Source organism: Argiope bruennichi, chromosome 9 (assembly GCF_947563725.1).
Source record: "Argiope bruennichi chromosome 9, qqArgBrue1.1, whole genome shotgun sequence".
Lineage (NCBI taxonomy): Eukaryota > Metazoa > Arthropoda > Arachnida > Araneae > Araneidae > Argiope > Argiope bruennichi.
In genome coordinates, this window is record NC_079159.1 from 7479886 (window position 1) to 7505415 (window position 25530).

Genomic DNA, 25530 nt, shown 5'->3' on the forward strand with positions numbered 1-25530 from the left:
TGAAAAAACAAAAATCTGCACATCGAAATGATGTAAATATTATAGAATTCGGTAATGGTTAGCAACATTAAAAGTTCGTACAAGATAAAAAATTTAATATGTAGAGTAAAACACATAAAACCTTAAAAGCACATAACACATAAAACCATCATAAACATTCCCTAATATTTCACTAATTAACATATGATTCTTGTTGCGATTTGTATTGCTTGAAATTAGAGAAGATAAAGTTTGAAGTTTCGAAAATGGCTGTAATGAAAAAAGACCTATTTGTCATATTGATTTTCATCACCAATAAATCTAAATATTTTCGATTATGTATAATTATTAGCTACTTACTACAATACATTGTTATCTTTCTTTTTATTTATTTATTTTTATAACATTAAAGTTTCCTTTACAAATATTATTAAATCATATAAGTGTGCAAATATTATAAATTAATTCTAAACACTAAGATTTATTCATTCTTGATAGGAAAGACGAGAACGCCGTTACGATGACACATGCATTTTTGATTTATCTTATGAGGTATAAAATTTAATAAATTTGAAAACTTCCATATAAACAGATTGCAAAAATCAAATCACATAATAGCGACTTCACCTCTAAGGCCGATCTTATCTGGAATCATTTGGTACAAATTTAAAAAGTTTGAAACTCTCATATTAAGAGACGGCAAAAATGAAATCACATGATAGTGGTTTCACCTCTAGAATCGATCTTGTCTGAAAAGATACTCTTTGTATCTATGCTTTATATGTTAAAAGTGGGTAGTTATACATTAAATTTATATGACATAGCATCTAATGTTACCTTGTACTGCGATTTCGAAAGAAGAAGAAGAATTACTTATGCATTCATAGCTTTCAGCCTTGTACAGTCGCTCAAAACCGACTGTATGTACGATTATGTCAATCTCTAACGTATTATCAAGCCTCACTAATTCTTTCAAAACTGATGTTAAGTTACATTTCAATATCATCTCAGTTTTATAATTTCAAGTCAGAGAATCATTTATACTCTGAAGAAATTAATCGAAAGAAACATACAGACGGAAAAAAAAGCAAAAAAAAAAAAAAAACTCTATGTATAAAGAGTTTTTGTAGCTACATAAAATAAAAATAATAATTTTTATTTTACATATTTTTATATAGAATACCCTGATGTATTTTAACGACTGTTTGTATTTCTAAATTAGCTACCTTTCTGTACATGAAAGTAATTTGCGTTATCCACTATGTTTTCAAATGTCATTCATAAAAAAAAAAATGCTCACGAAAACGTTATTAAAATTTAACTAAGGCTATTTTAATTTAGCATAACAATGGTAAAACACAATTTCATTGCATTTTATATTTTGAATTTTCATATTCTTTTTCTATTTTGTAATAACTGAAAGACTTATATCAAGTAAATAATAATTACACGTGGTTATAAAAATTGTAGAATGAAAATATACACCAGCTTAAAAAACGAATAGAAATGAATTAAGTAAGTGCTACCATGAGCGCCCTCTATAACAATATTGTCTGTACACCTCATGTAATTGGGAAACAAAGTAAGAATACCTGATGATTGAAAATTATATCGCTATGTTCATTAATAGGATTTTTTGTGAAATGTCTGAAATGATACTAACAACAAAAAGTCTTGAAAAGAGTTAAAAACGCAGTAAAACTCTCTGCCAGCCACCAGACATGCCGTTCCATCGGAAAGGAAGATATCGGTGACGTCACGAAGTCCTAGCCAATCCGAATTCACTAACCGCTTCCTTCCACCCTTTTTTCAACTTTGCATTGCCTGTCTCAAAAAGATATTCTACCCTCACACATGCGTTACGACAGAAGGCGAAGCAATATCACCTAAATTTAACAACTGGTAAGTGTAAATTATAAGTAAATTTTTCTATCTTAAAAATTGTTGTTAATAGTCAACAGTTAGATGTCTTTCTTCTTGCGAAATCGTTTAACAAGCTTAGAACAATGGTTTTAGTTATGCGTGGATATGTCTACCAAATACACCGGCATATTTCTTCCGCCATTGTGGGTCATTTTAAGTCTTGCATTTTATTCAAAGTGCCGGAATCATTACTAGAACTAATTTTACTTTGTTGAAAATTGATGTACTGTAAGTCTAGAATATTCTAGTCGAGTTTTTTCGACTTTGTCATAAGCTCAACCGATCGAAATCCGCCATTAACTTCGGTATGGTGGCGTTCGTATGTCAAGTTATTGATAGCGCGGGTAAAACTGTTTGTTTTGGTTTGAAAAATTATTCACGACCCTTCCCTGAAAATCAAGAATGACTAGTAAAGAATTTTATCACGATTTTTGTGAATGGAACTATTAAATTCTTCCTCTTCTGTGTTGTAAGTTGCAAAAATGTATTAATATTAAAAAAAAAAAAAATCCTCTCCGTATTAAACGTACCACTGCTTTGTCGTAAAATTGTTGCTGCTGCTCTGTTAATATTTCTTTATTGTTATTAAATTGTTTGTAAATACATTTCTTGTCACGTGCTTGTAACAATCTGTGTATTTTAATCTAACGACCTGGTGAATCATTCATATAATCTCCAAGATGTCGCACTCGGAAAAAGTAGTCAAAGAACATAAACAATTTTCTATTAAATTTTACAATATTTGAATGGAAATAAGTTTGTAAGCATCTAATAAGTAATAAAAACTACCTAAATTTATTTTATACTGTTTGATTAGATAATTTTTTTTGTGCACTTCAAAACCTAGTTTAAATCCAGTTATTAAGTTTTAAATATTCAATTAACTCTTAAACAGGCATGTTTTTATATAAAAATTCTACATATTGTATATTTGCAATTAAAAAAATGTGCCTACATGCATTATTTTATCACATGAACATTTAAGGAAATAGGATAAAAATGGCTTATGTACTTAATTAAAAAAAAATTCGAATCCTCTATTTTTATAAAGCTAAAGAATTTTTAGTCTGAACATTAATAATGAAATATTTCAAAGGAGTTATTCGAATTTTTTAGTGTATGAGTCGAGTGTCAAGGCATGGTTCTAAGAAGGCACATTTGGCGAAGAACCATATCTTGTTGCCTTTAATTTATTTTATCTATGAATTCACTTTAAATTTCAGTATGGAATGTTGAAATAGAATTTCTTAGAAGGAAATTTAAATGAAAAATTTGAATTTTTTAAGAGATAATAAAGGTTAATTTAAAAAATTACTTATGTGAGATTTTTTGTATGGTTTAAGAAATTTGATGAAATGTGAAATTTCTTTTTAATAGTCTAAATTTTTTTTAGCTGACATGAGCCGATTTAAATGAATATTACAATAAATACAATTGCAATAAATTTTTACAATATTTTAGCATTTGATTAATGATATTTAAAACTAAAAGTAAGTCTGCTTGTATTGTTCATTTGCAAGATATAAATTTAATTGTATTAGTAATTTTTCTTTATATGAAAAATTTTAATGAGTTTTATCTAATTAAATGCCATCTTGTTAGTAATTGCATTTAAGATTAAAATTATTGCAATTTTTTTATTTACTGTATGAGAATAAATATTAATTGATTTTATAATACCAAATAGTAAAGCTTGCATACAGTTTTCTTACTGAATTCTATTTAATAAGATTTTTTTATATTAAAAAAAGCTTTGAACTGGAAAATATAGATTGTTAAAGTAATATGAATCTGGAAATTGTATTGATTTTCTATGTTGTGATGCAACTTGCAATTTACAGCTCAAATTTATTAGAAAATTACTCATTTCATCTATATTTTGCTTGCGTGTATTGTAGTACTATATACACTTCATATCAATTTTCTCTAATTAAAATAAAGAATCTATAATTGCTGATTGACATTAATTTATTAAATTTAAAAGTCAGTAAAAATTGCAACTAAACAATGATTTGTTTTTAACTTTTGCAAGTTAAAAAATTGTTACGATTGAGAAATCTGGAATTAGCTAATAATTGGAAGTATTATTTTCAATTACTTTTTTTTTTTATAAAGCTAAATTTGACAATATTTGAAATTTAATCGTATGTTTAAGAGAAATAGGGAAAATTATACAGACAGATTATCTTTTTGTGAATATGTGTGTGTATTGTGCAGAGGTATTTATCTGCTCTATTTGATATTTTCATAATATAATCTGATTTAAATATTTATTTTATAGCTATTCTTTAAGTTTGCCATTTTCGCTTGAAATAATTTTAATTGAAAAATATTGAGTATATTTTAAATAAAGGATTAATAAATTTGGTATTTGAAAATGGAATTTAAAGTTAGAATGGTTTAATGTTATTTTCCTATATTTTAACATATTCCACAAGAAAGACTTGGATGAATGAATATGTTGTAATACTTTTGGCTTAAAATTCTCCTACTCTACGACAGCAAAAACATTATCTTTAATTTTTTTCCCCAACTTTAATTTTTATTCAAAATCTAATTTTATTCCTCCTTAATATGGAATTTTCCTACATTATCTACTTATATTATAAAATTCCTAAACGTAACGATCTTTAAAATTGTGTATAATTTGAGGCATGTTATTGTAAAACTAATATTGAATGTTTTTAATCATGTTTAAAAAAAAAGTTCCAAAATTGAGTTAAAAGAAAAAGAAAACTTAAGATGGCTTCATATTATTCAGATAATTATATATGTGTGTATACATTCATTTTCGAACAATTTGGTAAATGGGGCCTATCTATGCAGGCTAAGAAGTGTGGATTGTTTTAAATGCTCTCTTCATAACCTCAAGTAATATTCGAAACAAATTTTTTTATACTAAAACCACTCATATTCAATTTATCTGACTAATTGCATTTTAAAGATTTTATATGCTGTGCTATATGAATTAAAAATTTATTATAGAAAAAGGAAGGCTAAGAATAAAAATATTATATATTTTTAGATTAAATTTTGTAATGTTTAACTTAATTGCAAGAAACAAAATTTTGTAAATTATAATATGAATCCATTAACTTTTAAATGAAATATCAGTTTAATTTTTACAAAAATGCTATATTTTTTATTGATAAATGAATAAATTTAATGTGGAAATTTAGAATAGAATGAATTCAAAATCTATAGTTTTAATTTTTAAAGGATCCCTTAGCTTTAATGAAATTAAATTTTCCTATGCAATATTTTTATTCAAACTAGATTCATATATTTTAACTTTTATTAAAAATTAATATGCATAACTTTATTTTTTCTCATTCATATATCATTTATTTCTTTTAATTTCTCTATATATTTAAAAGGAACTGCTGAATATTGGTTAAAAAAATGTGTGTGTTTGTGTAAATGTGTGTGGCATTATCCAACAAATTCAGAATTACTAAATATATTTTAATAACCCGTAAGTTTCTACAAGATCATTAATATAATTGAATTGCAATTGGATGGAGATTGAGTTTTAGGAATTGCTTTTTTAATTTATATTTTTATGTTTAAGAATAATAACAATAACAAGTCAGTATTTAACAAATCTTCTGAAATCCCAGATTTGAGAGAATTTAAAATCTAGAATTATAATTAAAAATGTGTTGCTCAAGACCAATAAAGCCTGTGCTGTGTTATATAACTTATAATTTTTACAAAATGAATTTACCATATCATTACTTAAGAGTTTTAAAGGAACATTCTTATTTAGACTTCAGTAATATTGTTTGAATATTCTGTTAACAGGATTGCCACACCATTAGGAAAACAGGGAAAACACAAAGAATTAAAAAAAAAAAAAAAGTCGGGAAAATACAGGGGATTTTAAGTTTTTAAATTATTTTTTTCCCCATCTAAAGATTGCAAGAATAAAAGATCATAGTCATAATTTCTAAAAACGAAAAAATGCCATTCCCGATTATGTAATGTAAAAACTTGCCTCTTTTTCCCCTTTTTCTGTACAGATAATTCCAATTTTGATTTACAAAACAGTTGTTCTTTTTCCATGAAATTCCTAAATTTCCACTAATGAGTATGCACAAGGTTCTTGTATCTGCATGAAATAATAAAATATATTTCTCTGGTGGTATAGCAACATTCAATTGTTAAAGCAACATGGACCATACTTTAGTTCATTGAATGATTTATTATTTGAGAAATGTGAGCTTATTTAAAATAGATAAGAAAAAATGAACTGCTCAAAATCTGTATTTAATACGAATTGGATGGATAAAAAATAGCTCTGCCAATAGAGGAAAATGTGCCAGTTTAAAAGAATCATTATTGATGTTGGACTTAGTATCTGAAAGGAATACAGGAAAAAATGATACATCAAATTCTGAAACATCAAATTTAATGTCCAAAAATAAACTGACTTCAAGCTTTTTGGTTCCAGAACAATAATTTAAAGCTAAAATTTTATGGCATTAAAACTTGTTGCATCACATTCTTCCTTTAATGTATTCAATGATATAACAAATAATTTCGTATATATTCACTGAAAATGAAATAGCTAAAAAAGCTGTACATTGGGCTGTACAAAAATGTTATCTATTACAGATTAGGGCCATTACCTCCATGAAACTGATGGCTGAAAAATCTGTAGAAGTTGCTGAAATTGATACTTAATTACACAAATTGGCAAAAATGAATAAATAAAAAATCTTGCTTTGTGATATTTTTTTGTGAAGTAATCATATAAATGATTTGTATCATAACAAAATTTTTGTTTTATTTCACGCAAGTCCTTTATTTTGTGCGACTTACAGTGAAAGAGCATAAGAAGTAATGTATTCCCATATTCCCCCCCTTTCCCTTAATATACAAATTTTATCTTCGTTATTGGTAGATAAAAAAGATATATTTTTTTTCTATATGTAAATATGGACTTTCTTAATAATGTTAATTAACTTTTTAAAGTTAATAATTAACTTTAACTTTTAATAATGTTAATAAATAACTTTCTTAATATTGTTAAATTGTTGCTTCCTTTCCTTGTTTTTCCCACTCCTTAAAACAATATTCCATTGCAACGCGAGTGCTTGTACCTTGAATATACGTACAGGGAAATTTTTTTCCAGATTTCAGTGGCAACTCGAATTAAATTTGTTTAAAGGCTGTAAGGCTTTTAACTGATTAACTTGTATTTTTAATTCATCCTATTATAATTTTTATTGCTGTAATAGCGATTTTTTCACATTTTTAAAATAGCTGCGTAATTACTTGGTTTGCTTTACCATGCGATTTTTATTTTATTTCTTGCATTTTATTTAAAAATACGTAAATAAACCAATTACTAATTGGGGTTTTATGGGAATTTCTGAGCATTTTATTTTATTTGGCTACTTATTGTCAAAATAATATTGAAATAATACTTTTCTGTTGTCGTCCTGAGAATTGATCAGTAACTATACTTTAATGCTAGATACACTTTATAGAGACAACATAATTTATTTGAATTTACTCATTTCTACAACTTAATGTTTTTTTAAAGTTATATCTGGTAAAAGCTAAAGAATATTTGTTTACTTCAAATAATATTTATAACTAATATATTTATTTTTCCATTGCAGAAAGTTTGATCATCTTTTGGACCAAAACATAAATAGCAATGGATAAGGAAAAAGGAAAAGATTCCCCTGACCTTCTGTCAGCAGCATTGGATGAATCTGGCATCACCCCTGAAAATGATCCAGCAGCCTTAAATGACAAGGACTTCATGAGAAACTTCCAAGAAATGCCCAAAACTCAGCAGACAGAAAATTACATGCAAATGGCCCATAATGTTTGGAACCCTGCTGCCTTTGGCTTTAATCCTGCTATGATGGAATATGCATCTAAATTTCCTTTTATGGACAAGAATTTTGCTAGCATGATGCGACCAGAGATGTTTGCCAATCCAGCTTTTATGCAAATGGCTTTGCAAAATCAGATGATGAATGGTTTTGCGGGATACCCATACAACATGCAAAACAAAGATTTTAATCCTTATTATATGAATGGCGAAGCTGCCTATCGATCCATGATGATGAGTGCCGCTCCACAAAGGGCAGAACCTGAAGAAGAAGCGGAGGATGAAGAGGAATTGCTTCGGGCTGAGACCTATGCTGATTACATGCCATCAAAATTAAAAATTGGTATAAGGCACCCTGATCCTGTTGTTGAAACGAGTTCTTTATCTAGTGTTCAGCCACCTGAGGTTTGGTATAAGTTAAGCATTCCAGAAGAAACAATTGATAGAGGATCACTTTCAGCTTTGCAGTTGGAAGCTATCACATATGCATGCCAGCAGCACGAGACTATTCTCCCGGATGGCACGCGAGCTGGCTTTTTGATTGGAGATGGAGCTGGTGTTGGAAAGGGTCGTACCCTTGCAGGAATTATTTATGAAAATTATCTGCTTGGTCGTAAAAGAGCGATTTGGCTTAGTGTTTCTAATGATTTAAAATATGATGCTGAAAGAGATCTGAAAGATATAGGTGCTGGTAAAATTGAAGTGCATGCTTTGAATAAATTCAAGTATGCAAAAATCTCTTCGAAAATAAATGGTAGTGTCAGAAAAGGAGTAATATTTGCTACATATTCTTCTTTAATCGGGGAGAGCCAGTCTGGAGGGAAGTACAAAACTCGGTTGAAGCAGCTTTTACATTGGTGTGGAGATGATTTTGATGGCTGTATTGTTTTTGATGAATGCCATAAAGCTAAGAATCTCTGCCCAGCTGGTTCCAGTAAGCCTACTAAAACTGGTTTGACTGTTTTAGATTTGCAGAATAAGTTACCTAAAGCTAGGATAGTTTATGCTAGTGCTACTGGTGCTTCAGAACCTAAAAATATGGCATATATGACTAGGTTGGGATTATGGGGAGAAGGAACTCCTTTCAAAGAATTTACTGACTTCATATCAGTTGTTGAGAAGAGAGGTGTTGGAGCTATGGAACTTGTTGCTATGGATATGAAATTGAGAGGATTGTACATGGCTCGGCAGCTAAGCTTTTCAGGAGTTACTTTCAAAATTGAAGAAATCCCTTTATCAGAACATTTTAAAGACATGTATAATGAGTCAGTAAGCTTATGGGTTGAAGCTCGAGCAAAATTTGCTGAAGCAGCTGAATTGATGGAAGGTGATCCCCGAACAAAGAAAACGATGTGGTGTCAGTTTTGGGCTTCACATCAGCGATTTTTCAAATATTTATGTATTGCTTCAAAGGTCCCACAAGTTGAGAAACTTACTAGAGAAGCGTTAAAAAATGGCAAATGTGTTGTAATTGGCTTGCAGTCTACTGGTGAAGCACGTACTTTAGAACAGCTTGAGGAATCTGGAGGTGAATTGACAGATTTTGTTTCAACTGCTAAAGGTGTTTTCCAATCTTTAGTTGAAAAACAATTTCCTGCCCCAGACCACAAAAAAACAATGAGACTCTTAGGACTTGATCTGCTACCAGTCGGCAATAATTCAGCTGGAGCATCCACATCTTCTGGAGGAAAACGTAAACCTTTAAGAAGAGCACGGCAAGGTGTTAAACGCTATAGAGAATACAAACTTTCGGATGAAAGTAGCTCAGAAGAGTATATTCATAGTGGTGGGAGTGACTTTGAACCATCAGGTGATGAATCACCTGTTGGTGAAAATGATGATTTAATGTCACCTTCAGGATCAGATTCAGAAAGAGAAAGTGACTTCAATCCATTTGATGATGAGTCTGATAGCAATGGGCCTTGGACAAATCGAAAAAAGAGCAAGAAAGGTAAAAAACGTAAGAGCAAAAGTAACCATGGTTTCAAAAAGCAGAAACAACCACCAAAACCTCTTCCCAATATTGATGCAGTTGAGAAGGCATCTGCAATGAAAGCAGAATTGTTGGAAAAAATTGAAATATTAGGCGATTCTTTGCCTCCTAATACGCTTGATCAGCTGATAGACAGCTTGGGTGGTCCTGAAAATGTGGCTGAAATGACTGGAAGGAAAGGCAGGGTTGTTAGTAATGATGGTAATATACAATACGAGTCAAGATCTGAAGCTGATGCACCTTTAGAGACTTTAAATATGGTAGAAAAACAGCGATTCATGGACGGGGAAAAACATATTGCTATTATTTCCGAGGCAGCAAGTTCTGGTATATCTTTACAGTCCGACAGAAGAGTAAAAAATCAAGCTAGGCGAGTCCACATGACTCTTGAATTACCCTGGAGTGCTGACAAAGCTATACAACAGTTTGGAAGAACACATCGATCAAATCAAGTTAATGCACCAGAATACTTATTTTTGATTTCTGATCTAGCTGGTGAGAGGCGTTTTGCATCCATTGTTGCCAAACGTCTGGAAAGTTTAGGAGCTCTCACTCATGGTGATAGAAGAGCTACTGAAAGCAGAGATCTAAGTCAATTCAATATTGACACCAAATATGGACGAACTGCCCTAGAAGCAACAATGCGGGCTGTTATGGAATATGATATTCCTCTTGTTCCTCCTCCTTCTGATTACAGGGGAGACTTCTTTGCCGATGTTCGCCGAGCTTTGATTGGTGTAGCCCTTATAAATGAAAATCCTCATAGTGGGTATCATATGTTGGATAAAGACTATAATAATATGGCTAAGTTTATGAACAGGATACTTGGACTTCCAGTTGAACTTCAAAACAGACTCTTCCAATATTTCACAGATACATTAGAGGCTGTTATATCACAAGCCAAGAAGGCTGGCAGATATGATTTAGGCATTCTTGATTTGGGCAGTGGCGGTGATCTGGTCAAGAGAGTAAAAGTAGATTCTTTCCATCAGAAGCATGCTACAGGTATAGCTAAAACTGAATTGCATACTGTTCTTGTTGAACGTGGTCTTAGTTGGGAAGGTGCTTTAGAGAAATGGGCTGAATGCAATGATAAAGATGAAGGATTTTACCTTTCCTCTCAAGCAAGGAATAGCAGAAAAACTGCTATTTTGGCTGTTGCCGATAGTGGTAAGAGTAAAAGTGATAAAGGTAAGCTGTTTAGAGTATACCGACCTAACACTGGTCTGCAAGCAAAACAAGAAACTCTTGAAGAGTTAAAATCAAAATATCACAAATCCACTAAAAAAGAGGTAGAGGAACATTGGAAAGAAAATTACGAAGCATCCGAGAACCTTTGCAGTCACATGTACTGGTATGGACAGTGTCGGCGAAAAACAATGGGTGGAAGCTGCGAGGTTGGTCTTAGACAAAGAAAATATTATGTCCTAAGTGGAGCTGTATTGTCAGTATGGACAAAAATTGAGAGTATCATGTCTGCTCATCATGGCAACCATAATGCTAAATTACAAGTAGTTCGATTGAAATTTGAGGAATCGTCGAGAGTTGTTGGCTGTCTTATTCCTGCAAATGTTGTGGACGTTCTAAAGAAAGTGCTGGCAGAAGATGCTACTGAAACTGAGGAGAAAGAATTCTAGTGTTTTAAAGTCTTTCTGTGCTGAGTTACTATTGTGATATTGGTGGAAAATAACTGTTGAGCACAAACTGTTTTGAGTGTCTAATTGGAGAGGACACTTAATTTAACTGCTGCACTGGTTTTCACATTAATTGTTAAGCCAGCATTGTTTTTACTCTGTATCAAATTTCATTTTATTGGCTTCACGTGATTGAATGAAATTCATAATTGACATACCAAAAGCATTCTTTAAATCATTAAAGACATAACTAAATCATGTAATATTAAAATAAAATCTTTCTTCATACATTTGTTTCAACATTAAAAATGGCCTCAAATCTTAATTTTTTTTTTTTTAAAGTATTGATTTTTCTTCTCATAGCCTGTTCTTTCCTAAAAGATTTGATGACCTGAAATATCAATCAAATGTTGAATTTATCTAGTTAGACTAAATCTTAAATAAGAAAATGACATTCCTTTTTAATTTAACTATAGGAAGAATAGAAAGTTCAGAAGGTAAAAATGAAATACTCTAGGCTGAGTATAGGATGCTTTTCTTGTTTATACTTGCTGAATATTGAATTGGATAACTTTATTGGCACCACCCCCCCCCTTATTTAAAAAAAAAAAAAAAATCATTATGCAATTTCCTCTGTACTCAATTTTTGAATGTTATTCACTAAGAATAAATTTGAGAAAATATTTCAAACAAGGTATTAGTTAACATTCATATGTGAATGGATGGCGCCATTTCATAAATGTTGGTGAATTTTTTGCTTTTAAGCTTGTGGAATTATTGAAATGTGGGAAGTAATAATGTGAATAAAATTTCTAAATTTCCTTTCCTTTCTTTGAGATAATTCAATGTATTATACTAGAAACATGCATTAAGATCTACAAGTTGATTACATTACCATTATATAAATTACTGCTGCCATAAAACTGATGTTAGTAATGGCAACAGTGAAGAAGCATTTGTAAAGAAATAATTTTGTATCATATTAATGATAATTGGTTTAATTTCAAATTTATTTAATGTATGGCAAATTAGATGTTGTGTTACCTAGTAGACTGCACAAGTTTTTTGCAAGGAAATAACAATCCTTGTATATTTTAATAAACGCTTATAAATTTTGAGGCCATTTATTAGTATTAAGTTTGTTTTATTTTGTCTTTTGAATAACTTAGGAATAGTTGTCACCCTATTTTTAGTGGGAGGGAAACTTTTAAATGTTTTCTGTATGGTATTTTGTATGGTAACAAACAAAATCAGTTTTATTTCACGATTTGGTCATTTTCAAAATTCATTTTAAATCTTTTGAGTCATTTATGGTTAATAAAAATTGGACTTTTTCATAATTTAAGTTGCTATTCTGTCAAATTGCTTTTTGTTTTGCTATTTATCGAAATTTTTTGAAATGGAATCGGTAATTATCAATTTCTTTTATGTTTACATCAGTTTATTGAAATCTTTATATGCATTTAAAGACCAACCTTGCAACTGCTGATATAAGCAGTCATTGTGTATGAATATATGTATAAAACTGCTTGAGCTGAGGATGTTATTCGTCATTTATCCCTCCACCCCAGTTAATGTCGGTTCTGTATATAAACCTATGTTCAAAATCTGAATTACAGTTAAATATTCCACCATTTAATTTAAAATGATACACATTATCCCTAATCTTATGCTCTCCTATTAGGATTAGGTGCTGTGCCAAAAATTTTGCTTTTATTTTATTAATTAGACATGTTAAATTCTTGAATCCCTTTTTGTATTTTTAACAGCCATGTGAAAAAATACATCCTAGAAATAATATGGAAATGCATTTTTTAAGTTCATTAAATGGTCTACAAATTTTTAAAGTAAATTTGCAAAGAAGAATGTTATTTCTGTGTTTTTTAATAGATTGAATAGTCTCTATGCAAGTACAAATAATTTCTATATGATAAAAAAATAAATAAAATCTAGCAATTATTTTTTAAAATAAGTCTTGGAGCATAAAATGCTTAGAAACCTGGATTTAATATAAAATTTTTGTAATAAACGATACTAACTTTCTATGATACTTATTTTATTTGAAGTTAGAATTTTTTTAAATGTTGTTTTAATAATTTATTGGTTATGTATTATATTGGGAATAAATTTATGTGCATAAATTTTAAAATTGCTTTAAATATTAATCAAGCAAATAGAATATCAAATTTGTTAAATGCTGTTTGCTTTAATTTTATATGTTAAAAACTTTTTTTGGTTGTTGCATCACATTAAACTTTTTAAATTAAATTTAAAACTTTTGATTTGATATATATAAAAAATTGTTTTATGATTTTTGTAATATTACTCGAAAATTACCATTCAAATGTTTGCACTAAAATACTTCATAGCTTCCAAGAAATATGTCGTCCGATTGTTAAAAAAAGTTAATGTTAATTTTTTTTTAGTTACCAAAGCTTTATTTTTTAAAATCTAATTTATTCTAACATAAATTTAACAAATTGAGATGAGAAGCATTTTGTAAATTTTGTTCCATCATATAGCATTTTAAATTATTCGGGGGTAGTATGCTTTTCTGTGTATGTAAAATTTTCATTTTGTATATTTTTAAGTAACATTTTAAAACACCATATTTGCATTTTATATTCTTTCATCTTGTTCTTTGTCATTATAATATTTTCTGGTGGATAACTTGTTTTCCTTTTAAACCCTTCAATATGCAGTTAAAAATTGATGTAGTAAAAGTTTTAAAGGAGCATTATTAAATAGTTTGGAATTAAGGAACTATTTATTTTTCTCTTTAGCCTTGTAATTACTGGTTACTTTAAAAAAAATCTAAAAGTCTGTTATTATGAATTATGTTTAAATTTGATCATTTTATTGATTTAAGGAAATGTTATTAAAACCCTTGATTATATTCTTAGGTTAGGCCTGTACTAAGCTATTTCAGTAAATTATGAATTTAAGAATCTTCTGTTTAGTTAAATTTCTAATATATATAAAACACATTTGCATGAAATTTAATCCATATAAATTAATTTCAGCACTATTTATTATTTTTATTTATAAAATACTTATTATATTTATAGAACTTTGTATTACATTTATAGAAGAAAGTTAACAAATATTACTTCATTATTCTTTGATTTAAGAAAAGTCTTTTGCTCTTGCATTTCATTAAAAATACAACATCTTATTTTGACAATTCTTGATGTCTGAAATAGCTTAGTTGATGATCTTGCCACATTTATTACTTTTTAATTTTGTGATGTTTTGTGCTGCTGCTTATTTATTTCATTTAAAGCTTGATTTAAGATTTTCTCTCAACTGTTATCAACTGGAAAATATGGAAATGTAGAATGTCTGCAATTGCATTATATGCAAAGTGTAAATAAATTTCTGTGTAACTTTTTATTTTAAATCTGTAGTTGATGTGTTTCATTATTATACACATTTTAATTAAAAACTCTAAGAAATTTATACACATTGATGATATATATAATCACATCAGTGGTATTTTTTTTTTTTCTCTTTTAAGAAGAAAGGTAAAATAATTATTTTTATAATGGACAAATGACACACTTTAAGAATTTTTAAATTCTGCTCATTAAAGTATTCAATATTGCTCTGATAATAATGAATAATTATAGTATTTGATCTTCTATGCCTTAATGCAATTCACTTTCCTTTTATGCATTCAGTCTATCAAGTTTAAAAAACAATTTCGAATGTGCTTTGAGTGCAACTGCAAGTATGACATTTATCATTCCTCTTACAAATTTTGTCATATATTATCGCATAAATATGGATTTATGTAAAATGGGGAAAATTACAATTTTTGGAGACTTGTAGTCAAATTTAGCCACAGGAGAAAGCAAATCTTAAAGTACTTTTAAACTATGTATATATATTTATATATAGCACGAGTTTTACATTTTTTTGGGGGGTGGAGATCTAGATAGGTAATTTTATTAAGTTGTAGGTTCTTTAAAGAGGTGAAATATCATACATGCTGATATCAGCATGCATGTGATTGATACATGCTTGCTGGTGAACAAATTTAATTACAAAAATAAACATAAGGTCAAATGTATAAGAATTAAAATTAGACTGGTCATTTTAAGGTGTATGGTTGGATGAAAAATAAAAATTCCTCTGAAGCACTTGGGACAAACTCCATCTTAAAATGTCTTTCAGATTGATAAATATTGAGATAATTTATGGATTATTTATATGCTTTACCTTGCATGAGCCATTATTTTTTTTACAAGCATTTATTTTTAATATGGGTTGATATACAACGTCCATTTCACATCTAAAGATTGGAGGCTGGTGAAAAAAATGTCTTGCTCATCATATTGGACCTTCAAATTCTCGAATATATATATTCACTTCAGTTTCTCTCTTGAAAAAGGGCGGAGGGAAATAAATTCAGGAAAGGTAAGCAACTTTTCAATGATGCAGCGCAACAATTTTTAAAAAATTGAATTGAAAATGCATGTTTGTGTGTCTTTATGGGTATTACATTTAAATAAGAATTATTTAAAATTATGTTGTCTTTATGGATGTAGTTTCTCAGTTTTGGAAATGCCTGAACATAACTCCAACGTTTAAAATCGCATCTAAATTGTTTGATAGATAATTTTGTAACAGCGTTGCTTATAATTAGCGATAAAGAATAAAATATTCTTAATGCTTAATGTATACTAAATTTTCGTCAACTGGGTTTTGCCAGAAAAGAAGCGTCGTTTCGCGATAGAATAATATTTTCACAAATAGGCTCGTTAAATTTTCTTTTAAATTAAAAAAAAATGACATTTATTGAATTTTGTTACTTATATTTTAAATTCACATAAAAAGATCTTGCTATATGATGAATTAGTTCTTAATTAAAAAGGAGCAGCAATACCGGATTTAAACACATTACAGCCCTATACAGTGCAGGATATGTTTAAATTTATTTTTAATAAACTGATCAATTTATTTTTAATATATAGTTTACATTAATCTTGTTGCTTACAGTTTAAATAAGTATAGGATATTTTTTTAAATTTTCAGATATGCTTTTTTTTTTTTTATTAACGATTTTAATCCGCCTGCTTGCAGTCCCTCCTCTGCTCAGAGCCACTAAGCAATCTCAAATCTCCCTCTTGGCAAGCTGAGTATATTGTGTAATTTAAATTACAGGCTATGTCTCTTAAAATCCTCTATCTATAGAAAATCCCCCTCCTTATTCATTTAAGAGGACGATGGGAGATTTTTTAAAAAAAAGTTTCATGAAGTATTTTACTTTTTTTAGAAAGACCAGTACTTATATTTGCTATAAAATGAGTACAAAAGAAACATAGTGTGAGGAAAATGTTCTATTTTGCCATTTGACATTCCAACACTAGAACTACCAGACATATAAATCAATTCTCAGGTGATATCTTAACTTGAAAAAGCAACGTCAGAATTTCTCTGAAATTTCACTTTTTACTACTTTTACATATCTGTTTTATATTAGCACATCAGATATATTTTATAGAAATGAAAGAGAGGGCATAACAGGTTAAGATTATCAAGCTTTGGAATTTATAAATATAATGCTGTTATGTCGACTACTTTACTGGCTTCAGGATTTTTAACACTGCCAACGGGAAAATTTAGGAGGATTATTTTTGGATGGAAAACGCATGATATATCAAAAGGTTAGATTGCCGTCGAATGATGTTGGTGTTGTTACAACAATCATTATAGTAGTCTCAATTGTCCAATCTCGTCTAATGAGTACCAAAAATTGAACATTTTTAACTTTATTAAAAGTTTTTCGCTTCACTTATTTCTTGTAATTATTTTTATTGTATCTATAAGCAAACTTTCATTAAAATACTTATTTTTATAATAAAACACGTATGGTTTTAAATGTTTTGTTGTTTACATGAGAATGTTTCAATTCAGGTATTGAATCCTCCAAAGTTTGATTTTAGCTTAAAGTGCAAATTTTAATTGAATTCACAGATAATTAGTTTAATTTTATTCATAGTTTAATTTCATTCAATTCGCAGCTCATAAGCTCAATGGGAATTTTAAAAAACAAGCTTTCACAGAGCCATTTAGGTTAACCTTTTAAAATGCCATTTTTTTTCTATTCATAGTATATTAAAATATTTTTAAGATAGAGATTAGCTTAAGAAAAATATTCATTTTGATTAATTAATTAGGTTAATGAATATTTAAGTAACAAATCATGATACACCAATTTATGTGAGATAAGGAACTGAAACATCCGAGTTTCTGTTTCATTGGAAAAATTCTTGAAAACTTATGTCAACCTACATTACTTCATACTAAGATTGGTGAATTTGTTGGGAAGCATACTTCACATGGCCTAAGAAAGAGTTAAATACATATCACAGAATACGAAATGTTCAATTTCTTCTTGCTTTGGAGTGTTTCTCAGGATATTAGACTAGGAACGCTTCCATCAAACTATCTGAATATATATAAATAAAGAAATCTAGCTTTTGAGATTGATTTTTATCTCGCGATCTATCTGGAAATGATGAATGTTATTGCATACATAGCTTATGAAACTTATCATTATAGCTAGGTGGTTTAGTGATAAGTCATGAGACACTTAAAATTTTGTTGGTGTTTATTAAGAAATAATTTTTGGGAGCACATTCTCTACTAGCAAAATCATCATCCCATAAGAAAGACACTTTCAAATGCTCATGCTTAACTGTTCTCAATTTCTATGACGAAATGCTATTTTAATATGGAAGTGATTGTTAAACTTATGTTTTTAAATTCTAAAAAGAGAATTTCGGATATGGGCTAAAGAGAGATTATTTCACCTTATAAATCCAACTGGTGCCATTCAATTAAGTCTAAACTATTTTAGTGATCAATGAAGATTTGCCATAGTAATAAACAGTGTTAAAGGGCAGGATTTAAAAGTGGTTGCTAGATGGAATGGTTCTCTTAAGATTAGTGTACTGTCTGTTTTTTCAAAGCCATTACTTTTGACAGTTAGTGATGAGGAATAATGACTGGTCTGAAGGAATAACTAGAACAGGAACTTTAAAATCATTTATATTCTATTATTTTAGCCTTCACCTCGCTTATTTACCATCTAAAAATTGTGGTGCCAATTCAAGTGCCGTCCTCGTCATCTGACCGCGGTTCAAAATGACGAGATCCATCTCAAAATAGTCCTACTGTTGCTTTAAAACGGGACGTTAATATGACTAAACTAAACAAAACTATCTTTACCGAATTATATATCGCTGTCGGAATTACGGCGGGATTATTAGTGTTATAAAAATGGAATTAAATGTAAAACAAGAAAATACTATTAAGTATGTTCGAGTTGTTTAATTCTCAAACCAATCAAAAATTCTTAATGCTATTTAGAAAAAAACTTTGCACGGAAGGATGAATGATGAGATGTGATAGTAGGGATACTTAAAAAGACTAATCATGGATTAGGATATAAAAAGTTGGGAACCTCTGATCTGAGCTAGACGACATGACTTATAGCTTTATCGCAGGTTATTTTCTCACAGGTCGGGGTCCGATTTTGATCTAACGAATAAACGGTAAGAAATTTAAAATACACGCTGGTCTCTTCTCACTATACTATGTCGTATATACCGTATACCACTATGATGTATTTCTCAAAGATTTCAGAATGTGACAGATTGAGAATGAATAAATACATGCTAAATAAAAAATTGGCTAACGAACAGTTTGATCGAATAATATTTATTAACTAAAACTGAATAATTAACCCTTTATAAAACCTTTTTTTTCTAGTAATAGTGTATTAAATTAGTGTTGGGATTAATATTTATTAAAAAAATGCAATTAATTAAATTATTAGATGCAATTAATTTGATTTGTTAATTGCTTTCGTTAATTAACAAATTAATATATTTCATTATAGTGCGAGATTTTAAATTAAATCATATAGAATTTCGTTTCATCTAAAAATTTGTTGAGAACGTAGGACAACCTGCGTAATTGCATTCAAAAACTGATCAATTCGGTGGTAAGCATATTTATTACGGCCTTAGAAAGAGTTAAATGGATAATTCTTGAAGAATTCTTGAGATTTTTTTGCGGTATATTCAAACTTATTTAATTTTGTGCATTCATTTAATTATGAAGGGCGTGCAGTCGAATCGATTCAAACAAAAATCATGTATTGTTTAAATTTTGAAACATGATTCTTGTAACATTCCTAATTAATTACATTTATAATATGTTATTTAATAATTATAAGAAACTATGGGATATGCAATTAAAAGAAAATCCAGTCTTATACTTAAATATGATTTAGAATGAGTGTAAACTGTGTTGTCCCTTTTACTGTTCAAAAATAATATTTCAAGATTTTAAATGCGTATTTTTTTTTTTTTTTATTCACTATAGACTGAAACCAATTCTTTTCCAAAATGAACCACAATAAATTTTTATGCTATTTTATCTTATCAAATTTTGATGCTTAAAAACTATTAATATAAAGATTAAATTGATAATAACATATTTGGTCTAAAAGTTAGGGAAAGTCTTGCATTAACTAAAGTCTCTGAGAAGATTTAATCCGTTTGTATTAGTAACCTACTGCGTGCTATACAAGGTATCCACTCTTATCACGGCCCAATAGTATTATCTCTATTATTAAATTATATGTCTGTCTCTAAACCATTAGAGATAGATATATAATTCTAAATGGAGAAATACTACAAATAATAAGAATTATAGTTTATGTTGAATCAATAAATGCATTTCTGAAAAAGTTACCGAATTTAAGTTTTTAAAAGTCCTCTGATTCTATTAGTCGTATTTAGTAAAATATTCTTGTAACATTTTTAAACAACAACAAAAAATTCCTTTATTTTACGATTAAAACTGCCCTCATCATGAAATGTTAAAAATCACTATTTTAGACGAACTTTACTGATCATTTCGGATTCCTGAGAGAGATTTTAAGGGAATCTTTCCAAATTTAAATTATGCGCCGTTGTGTTTTCAATTTGTTCCTTAAAATAAATTTGTAAATGACCTGTATTTAGATTACACACTCGATCCAATTTAATCAAAATGATAGGATTTTTTATTGCATATTTTAGAATGTTGACAATTTTTTATTAAATATGACTGACAGAACCGTGGGACCGTATAAAAATTTAGATTTCGTAACTTTTTAAAGAGCATATTTAATAACTCAAACAACATAAAGTAAAGTATTCTTCCCTTAGACTTCCCTCAAATAACATAAAATATAAGTTCCTTCCAGAAAATTATAACATTTCTTTAATGGAACTATATGTCTATCTCTAAGAATTTAGAAATCAACCATTTCTCGCGGATAAGAGTGGACGCCTGTATTCATCCCTGTTATAGATAGTATGCATGATAGTATCGCATCTAACACATTAGTGGAAATGAAAATTTTTGGTACATTCGATTACATAAAACTTTTTTTCCCCTTTACAAAGACATTTGTATTCTCGGATTTTCTTCCCTTTCCAATTATGCTTATATTTGAAAAGAAAGGTAAAAAAAAAGTCATACGTGATCATAACCTACGGTTACATTATGTCGCAACTATTCTGTGAAAAATGACAAAAGGTAGATCGTAGCTATTGAATAAAGTGAACGCATTTCTTTATCCTGCTGATATTTAAAATGAAAATCGTAGACTACAAAAAAAGTGTGTGATACATCGAATGCATTTTATAAACCAAGGACATATATAAAAGATAATTTTGGTCAGATGTCTTGAATGATATTGAAACGCATAGAATGAAGAGAATTCAATCAAAATAAATCGGAGTCATTTTACGAAAATTTTTATTTATATGAAATGAGCCGCCTTTGGTGACTAGTTGGTTCGATGAAAATACTGGGCGCACTTCATTTCAATTATATCTCTTATATATAATCCCCCAAACAAAAAAATTTCAAACATCAAATAGGGACGCACATGAAAGCCATATTATACGTGTTCCGTTTATTGTGCGCATAAATCTTAATGGAGTCAAGTCCCTATGATATCACAGTGGACGATTTATTTAAAACTGCACGTTGTCTTTTGTGGTAATGTAATTTTATTTTCTTATTTTATATTTAAATGGCGCTGATAATGAGCGGAATCTTCCTTCCATAGCTTTCAAAATGGAAGAAAATTGAGCTATTAAACGTACGATGAAGTAGTGAAAACGAGTCGAATTTCGTTGCTATAATTAGATTTATTGCTGAAATTTAGACTTAAATTTTAATTAAAATGATCAAAAATCATTTCCAGATGCATATTTTCATATTCTAAAGTATATCTATGCCGAATTCTGATGATTCTAGATTTAGTGGTTTATTTTCAAGTCCCTATGATATCACAGTGGACGATTTATTTAAAACTGCACGTTGTCTTTTGTGGTAACGTAATTTTATTTTCTTATTTTATATTTAAATGGCGCTGATAATGAGCGGAATCTTCCTTCCATAGCTTTCAAAATGGAAGAAAATTGAGCTATTAAACGTACGATGAAGTAGTGAAAACGAGTCGAATTTCGTTGCTATAATTAGATTTATTGCTGAAATTTAGACTTAAATTTTAATTAAAATGATCAAAAATCATTTCCAGATGCATATTTTCATATTCTAAAGTATATCTATGCCGAATTCTGATGATTCTAGATTTAGTGGTTTATTTTCAAGTCCCTATGATATCACAGTGGACGATTTATTTAAAACTGCACGTTGTCTTTTGTGGTAATGTAATTTTATTTTCTTATTTTATATTTAAATGGCGCTGATAATGAGCGGAATCTTCCTTCCATAGCTTTCAAAATGGAAGAAAATTGAGCTATTAAACGTACGATGAAGTAGTGAAAACGAGTCGAATTTCGTTGCTATAATTAGATTTATTGCTGAAATTTAGACTTAAATTTTAATTAAAATGATCAAAAATCATTTCCAGATGCATATTTTCATATTCTAAAGTATATCTATGCCGAATTCTGATGATTCTAGATTTAGTGGTTTATTTAGAAGGCCGACACACACACATACACACACGGTTCCTTTTATTAGTATAAAGACTCCGGGGGAGGAGAAAGTTTTATCTACAAATAAGTTTAAAAATATAAATTTCATATGAATGGTTTGAAATATCACATTTATGGATATTTTATCAATCGCTAAATGTTTGAAATGTGCGCAATCAAAAAGATATTTTGTACTTGAGTAAAATCTTTTTAAAATGAAGTTAACAGTAAAGGAAAGTAAGACACTTAGTAAGAGAACAAAACAAAAACAGTTTAGTTCGAAGAGTAAGTAATAAGCAACCTAATAAAGTTTAGTTCGCCTGATAGTAGCTTGCCGGAGAATCCTGGATTCAAAACTGGATTCTACTAAATATCCGCTATTCACATGGAGCCCGGTGCCCATTGGATCTGCCACTGCGGATAAAATGGCTATGTATATGTGACGTACGTAAGCGAGATAAATGAAAAATACAACGATTTAAATAAATGGAATTTAGTGTATGATCTTGCTTCTAAGTTTGTAGTTTTGTGTCAGCTTCTGGTTCCTACCAATTGGAAGGAAAAAAAACAACAACAAAAAAAACACGAAGAACAAAACCCTCACATTCTGAACATAAAAAGCTGAGCACAAATAGTAGTCATTCCTTTTTTCATAGTTTACAATTACTGATTGATGATCACTTTTATTTGGATGTAAGCGATAACGTTCCGGGGATACCAGTCCCGCTGGTTTCTCTTGTTGACGATGAAACAAAAATCAGTGCTTTCAACGAACGGATGATACATCAAGTGCATCAAAATTTTTTTGTTGAAATTTGTTCTCTGGAAGTTTAAAAGCTCTCAGGAAGTTTATTATAAATCTGAACGCTATTCATAGAGAGAACACACTGAAGAAAATAGCTCTTTTCAAGTGGATCCAGCATGAGGTTGAATGAGGTTCGTAAATATTGAAGGGCCTTGCAAGGTCAAGATGACGATCTACCACATATGTTGGCGAAAAAATCGAATGGGCATGATGTCTTAGGCTTTCTGATCTCTTATTAATAGTTTTCTGAAAGTAGGTTACTTAGTTATTTTGGGTTTTGTGGCACAAGAGCCATATCTGGCTATGCTGCGCCAAACATATGGTTGAAAATAAAAGATATACAGTAAAGTTCTAAAAAGTTAAAGTAAAAAAAACCTATAAATGTGGAGATAAAATTATTTCTAGTTAAATAAAATGGAAAATACCAATTTCTTTCAAGAAAGTAAAAATATTTGGATGAGGATGTTCTCCCACCAAGTCACGAATATTTGAAGATGATGTACCAAATAAACGTAATCGATGGGGATTAAAAATTGGACATTCAGATACAATATAAATGACAGTCAAATTAACATGGCATGCAATGCAGATTGGGCATCGCTCACCAAACAGAAGATGTTTATGTGTGAGACGAGTATGGCCAATGCGAAGCCGTGTCAATTTGACGTTCAACTCGCGCAGTGGAATAACAGGCCACAGTAATGTCAGGCTGAAGAGAATGCAGTTTATTAGAAATCTGCAAATCCCATGATTCTTTCCATAGACAGAAAATATGTTGAGAAATATATTTTTTGAAATCAGTGTACGGAATAGCTCGTTGTAGAGAAGTGGATGCTGTCTTTGCTGCAGCATCGGCAGATTCATTGTCAACAATGCTAACGTGGCCAGGTAACCAACAAAATAAAATTTGATAGTTCCGAGTTTGCAAATTTCTCCAAAGATGAAGGATATCTACAGCTAGTAGATGTGTTTTAGTATGAGGATGGCTGAGGGCCTCTAGAGCACTCATACTATCAGAATAAAGTAGGAAAATAGTAAGCTGAAAGTAGGAAACTGAAGGATAGGACTGAAATAGTAAAAATTATTCATGCACCCGATTTCTGATAAAAAATTTTGATTGCGAACATTCTGCCAAAAGTTCGTCTCATGTCATCACATTCAATAGTGATTGTTCGATTATCGGCATTAAATTGATTACTATGCTAAATAATCTACCCTACTCATCATATTTAGCTTCCTGGGATTTCTTTTTGTTCTGAAATATGAATAGTCATGCAGTCATGGTATGGGTCAATGTGGATGCAATAAAACGTGAAACGATGAGGCAGCTGAAAAGCTTGATTTCCGAAGAATTCCAGGATAGTTCAGAATAATAGAAAAGAATGTAGGATAAATATATCTGATGTTCACTCAATTTCTGTCTAACGAATGTTTGACGCAGATTGATCAAATCTTGTGCCATAAAACCAAGCAAACAAATTACTAAATTTTTAAAAATAAAATTTTAAGATTTCACATATTTATTGGATAAGCTACGCATATGTATGCATCAAGCGTCTTTGTGGTGTAAAAATCAGAATGAAGTTGGGCGTTTGATGTTTTTGTTATTTGATCACAATTCAAAAGTACGATTTTTGTTCCTACTTCTTCAACAGTCGGTTTTATTAAAAAATTTTTATTTCAAGATTGGACTTTAATGTGAAGATTTAAGCAATCATTACACTTAAATCTGGTTAGATCACTTGTTATTTTGTTGTTTCATTAAACTCAAAATTAATGTCATTATTTATTATATTATTTGTTTAAAAAATATTGAATTGAAGTTAACAGGAACAGGATATTGTGTTTGCCTTGAGTATCAAGAGAGAAAAGTAAAGACCAATTGAAAAGCAATAGTTTAATAGAAAGAAGAAAAAAAATGACTATTTAACCAAGCTTCGATCAAAAAAGGAAAACACCTCTACTAATTTTTTATATACACCTCTACTAATTTTTTATATAATAAATAAATTTGTGAACTTAAGGGTTAATTTCCAATGAAATAAAGTTCTAAATGGAAATGCTGAATTGATTCATTTGGAAATATTTTTAGTCATTGCATGTCACGGAACGAACAAATGGGAATGTTTTTATTCTAAAAATGGCATCGATTAAATTACCATACTTTTACAATAAAAAAAATGGCCCAAACTGTCTCATTCTAATATATATCTCTTTTGCATAATTCTACAGAATATGCACAAGCAAATGTAAAATTCTATTATTCCTGCATAATATTACATATTATTTGTGATTCTAGCAACAACGGCAACAAAAAAATCAGTTATGCA

At 29.5% G+C, this 25530-nt stretch overlaps 2 protein-coding genes across 2 annotated transcripts in view; one reads left to right on the forward strand and one right to left on the reverse strand.

The window, feature by feature from the left end:
• Positions 1-25530, reverse strand: part of LOC129983763 (integrator complex subunit 6 homolog) — a 186514-nt gene that overhangs the window by 44485 nt on the left and 116499 nt on the right. The gene's annotated exons all lie outside the window — the stretch shown is intronic.
• Positions 1514-14780, forward strand: LOC129983762 (protein strawberry notch homolog 1-like). Its single transcript, XM_056093384.1, has 2 exons — positions 1514-1881; positions 7533-14780. The coding sequence occupies exon 2, from the start codon at positions 7571-7573 to the stop codon at positions 11381-11383; it is 3813 nt and encodes a 1270-aa protein (XP_055949359.1). The 5' UTR covers positions 1514-1881; positions 7533-7570; the 3' UTR covers positions 11384-14780.

Coding starts and splice junctions, on each gene's coding strand:
- LOC129983762 (XM_056093384.1), top strand. CDS start 7,571: ATGGATAAGGAAAAAGGAAAAGATTCCCCTGACCTTCTGTCAGCAGCA.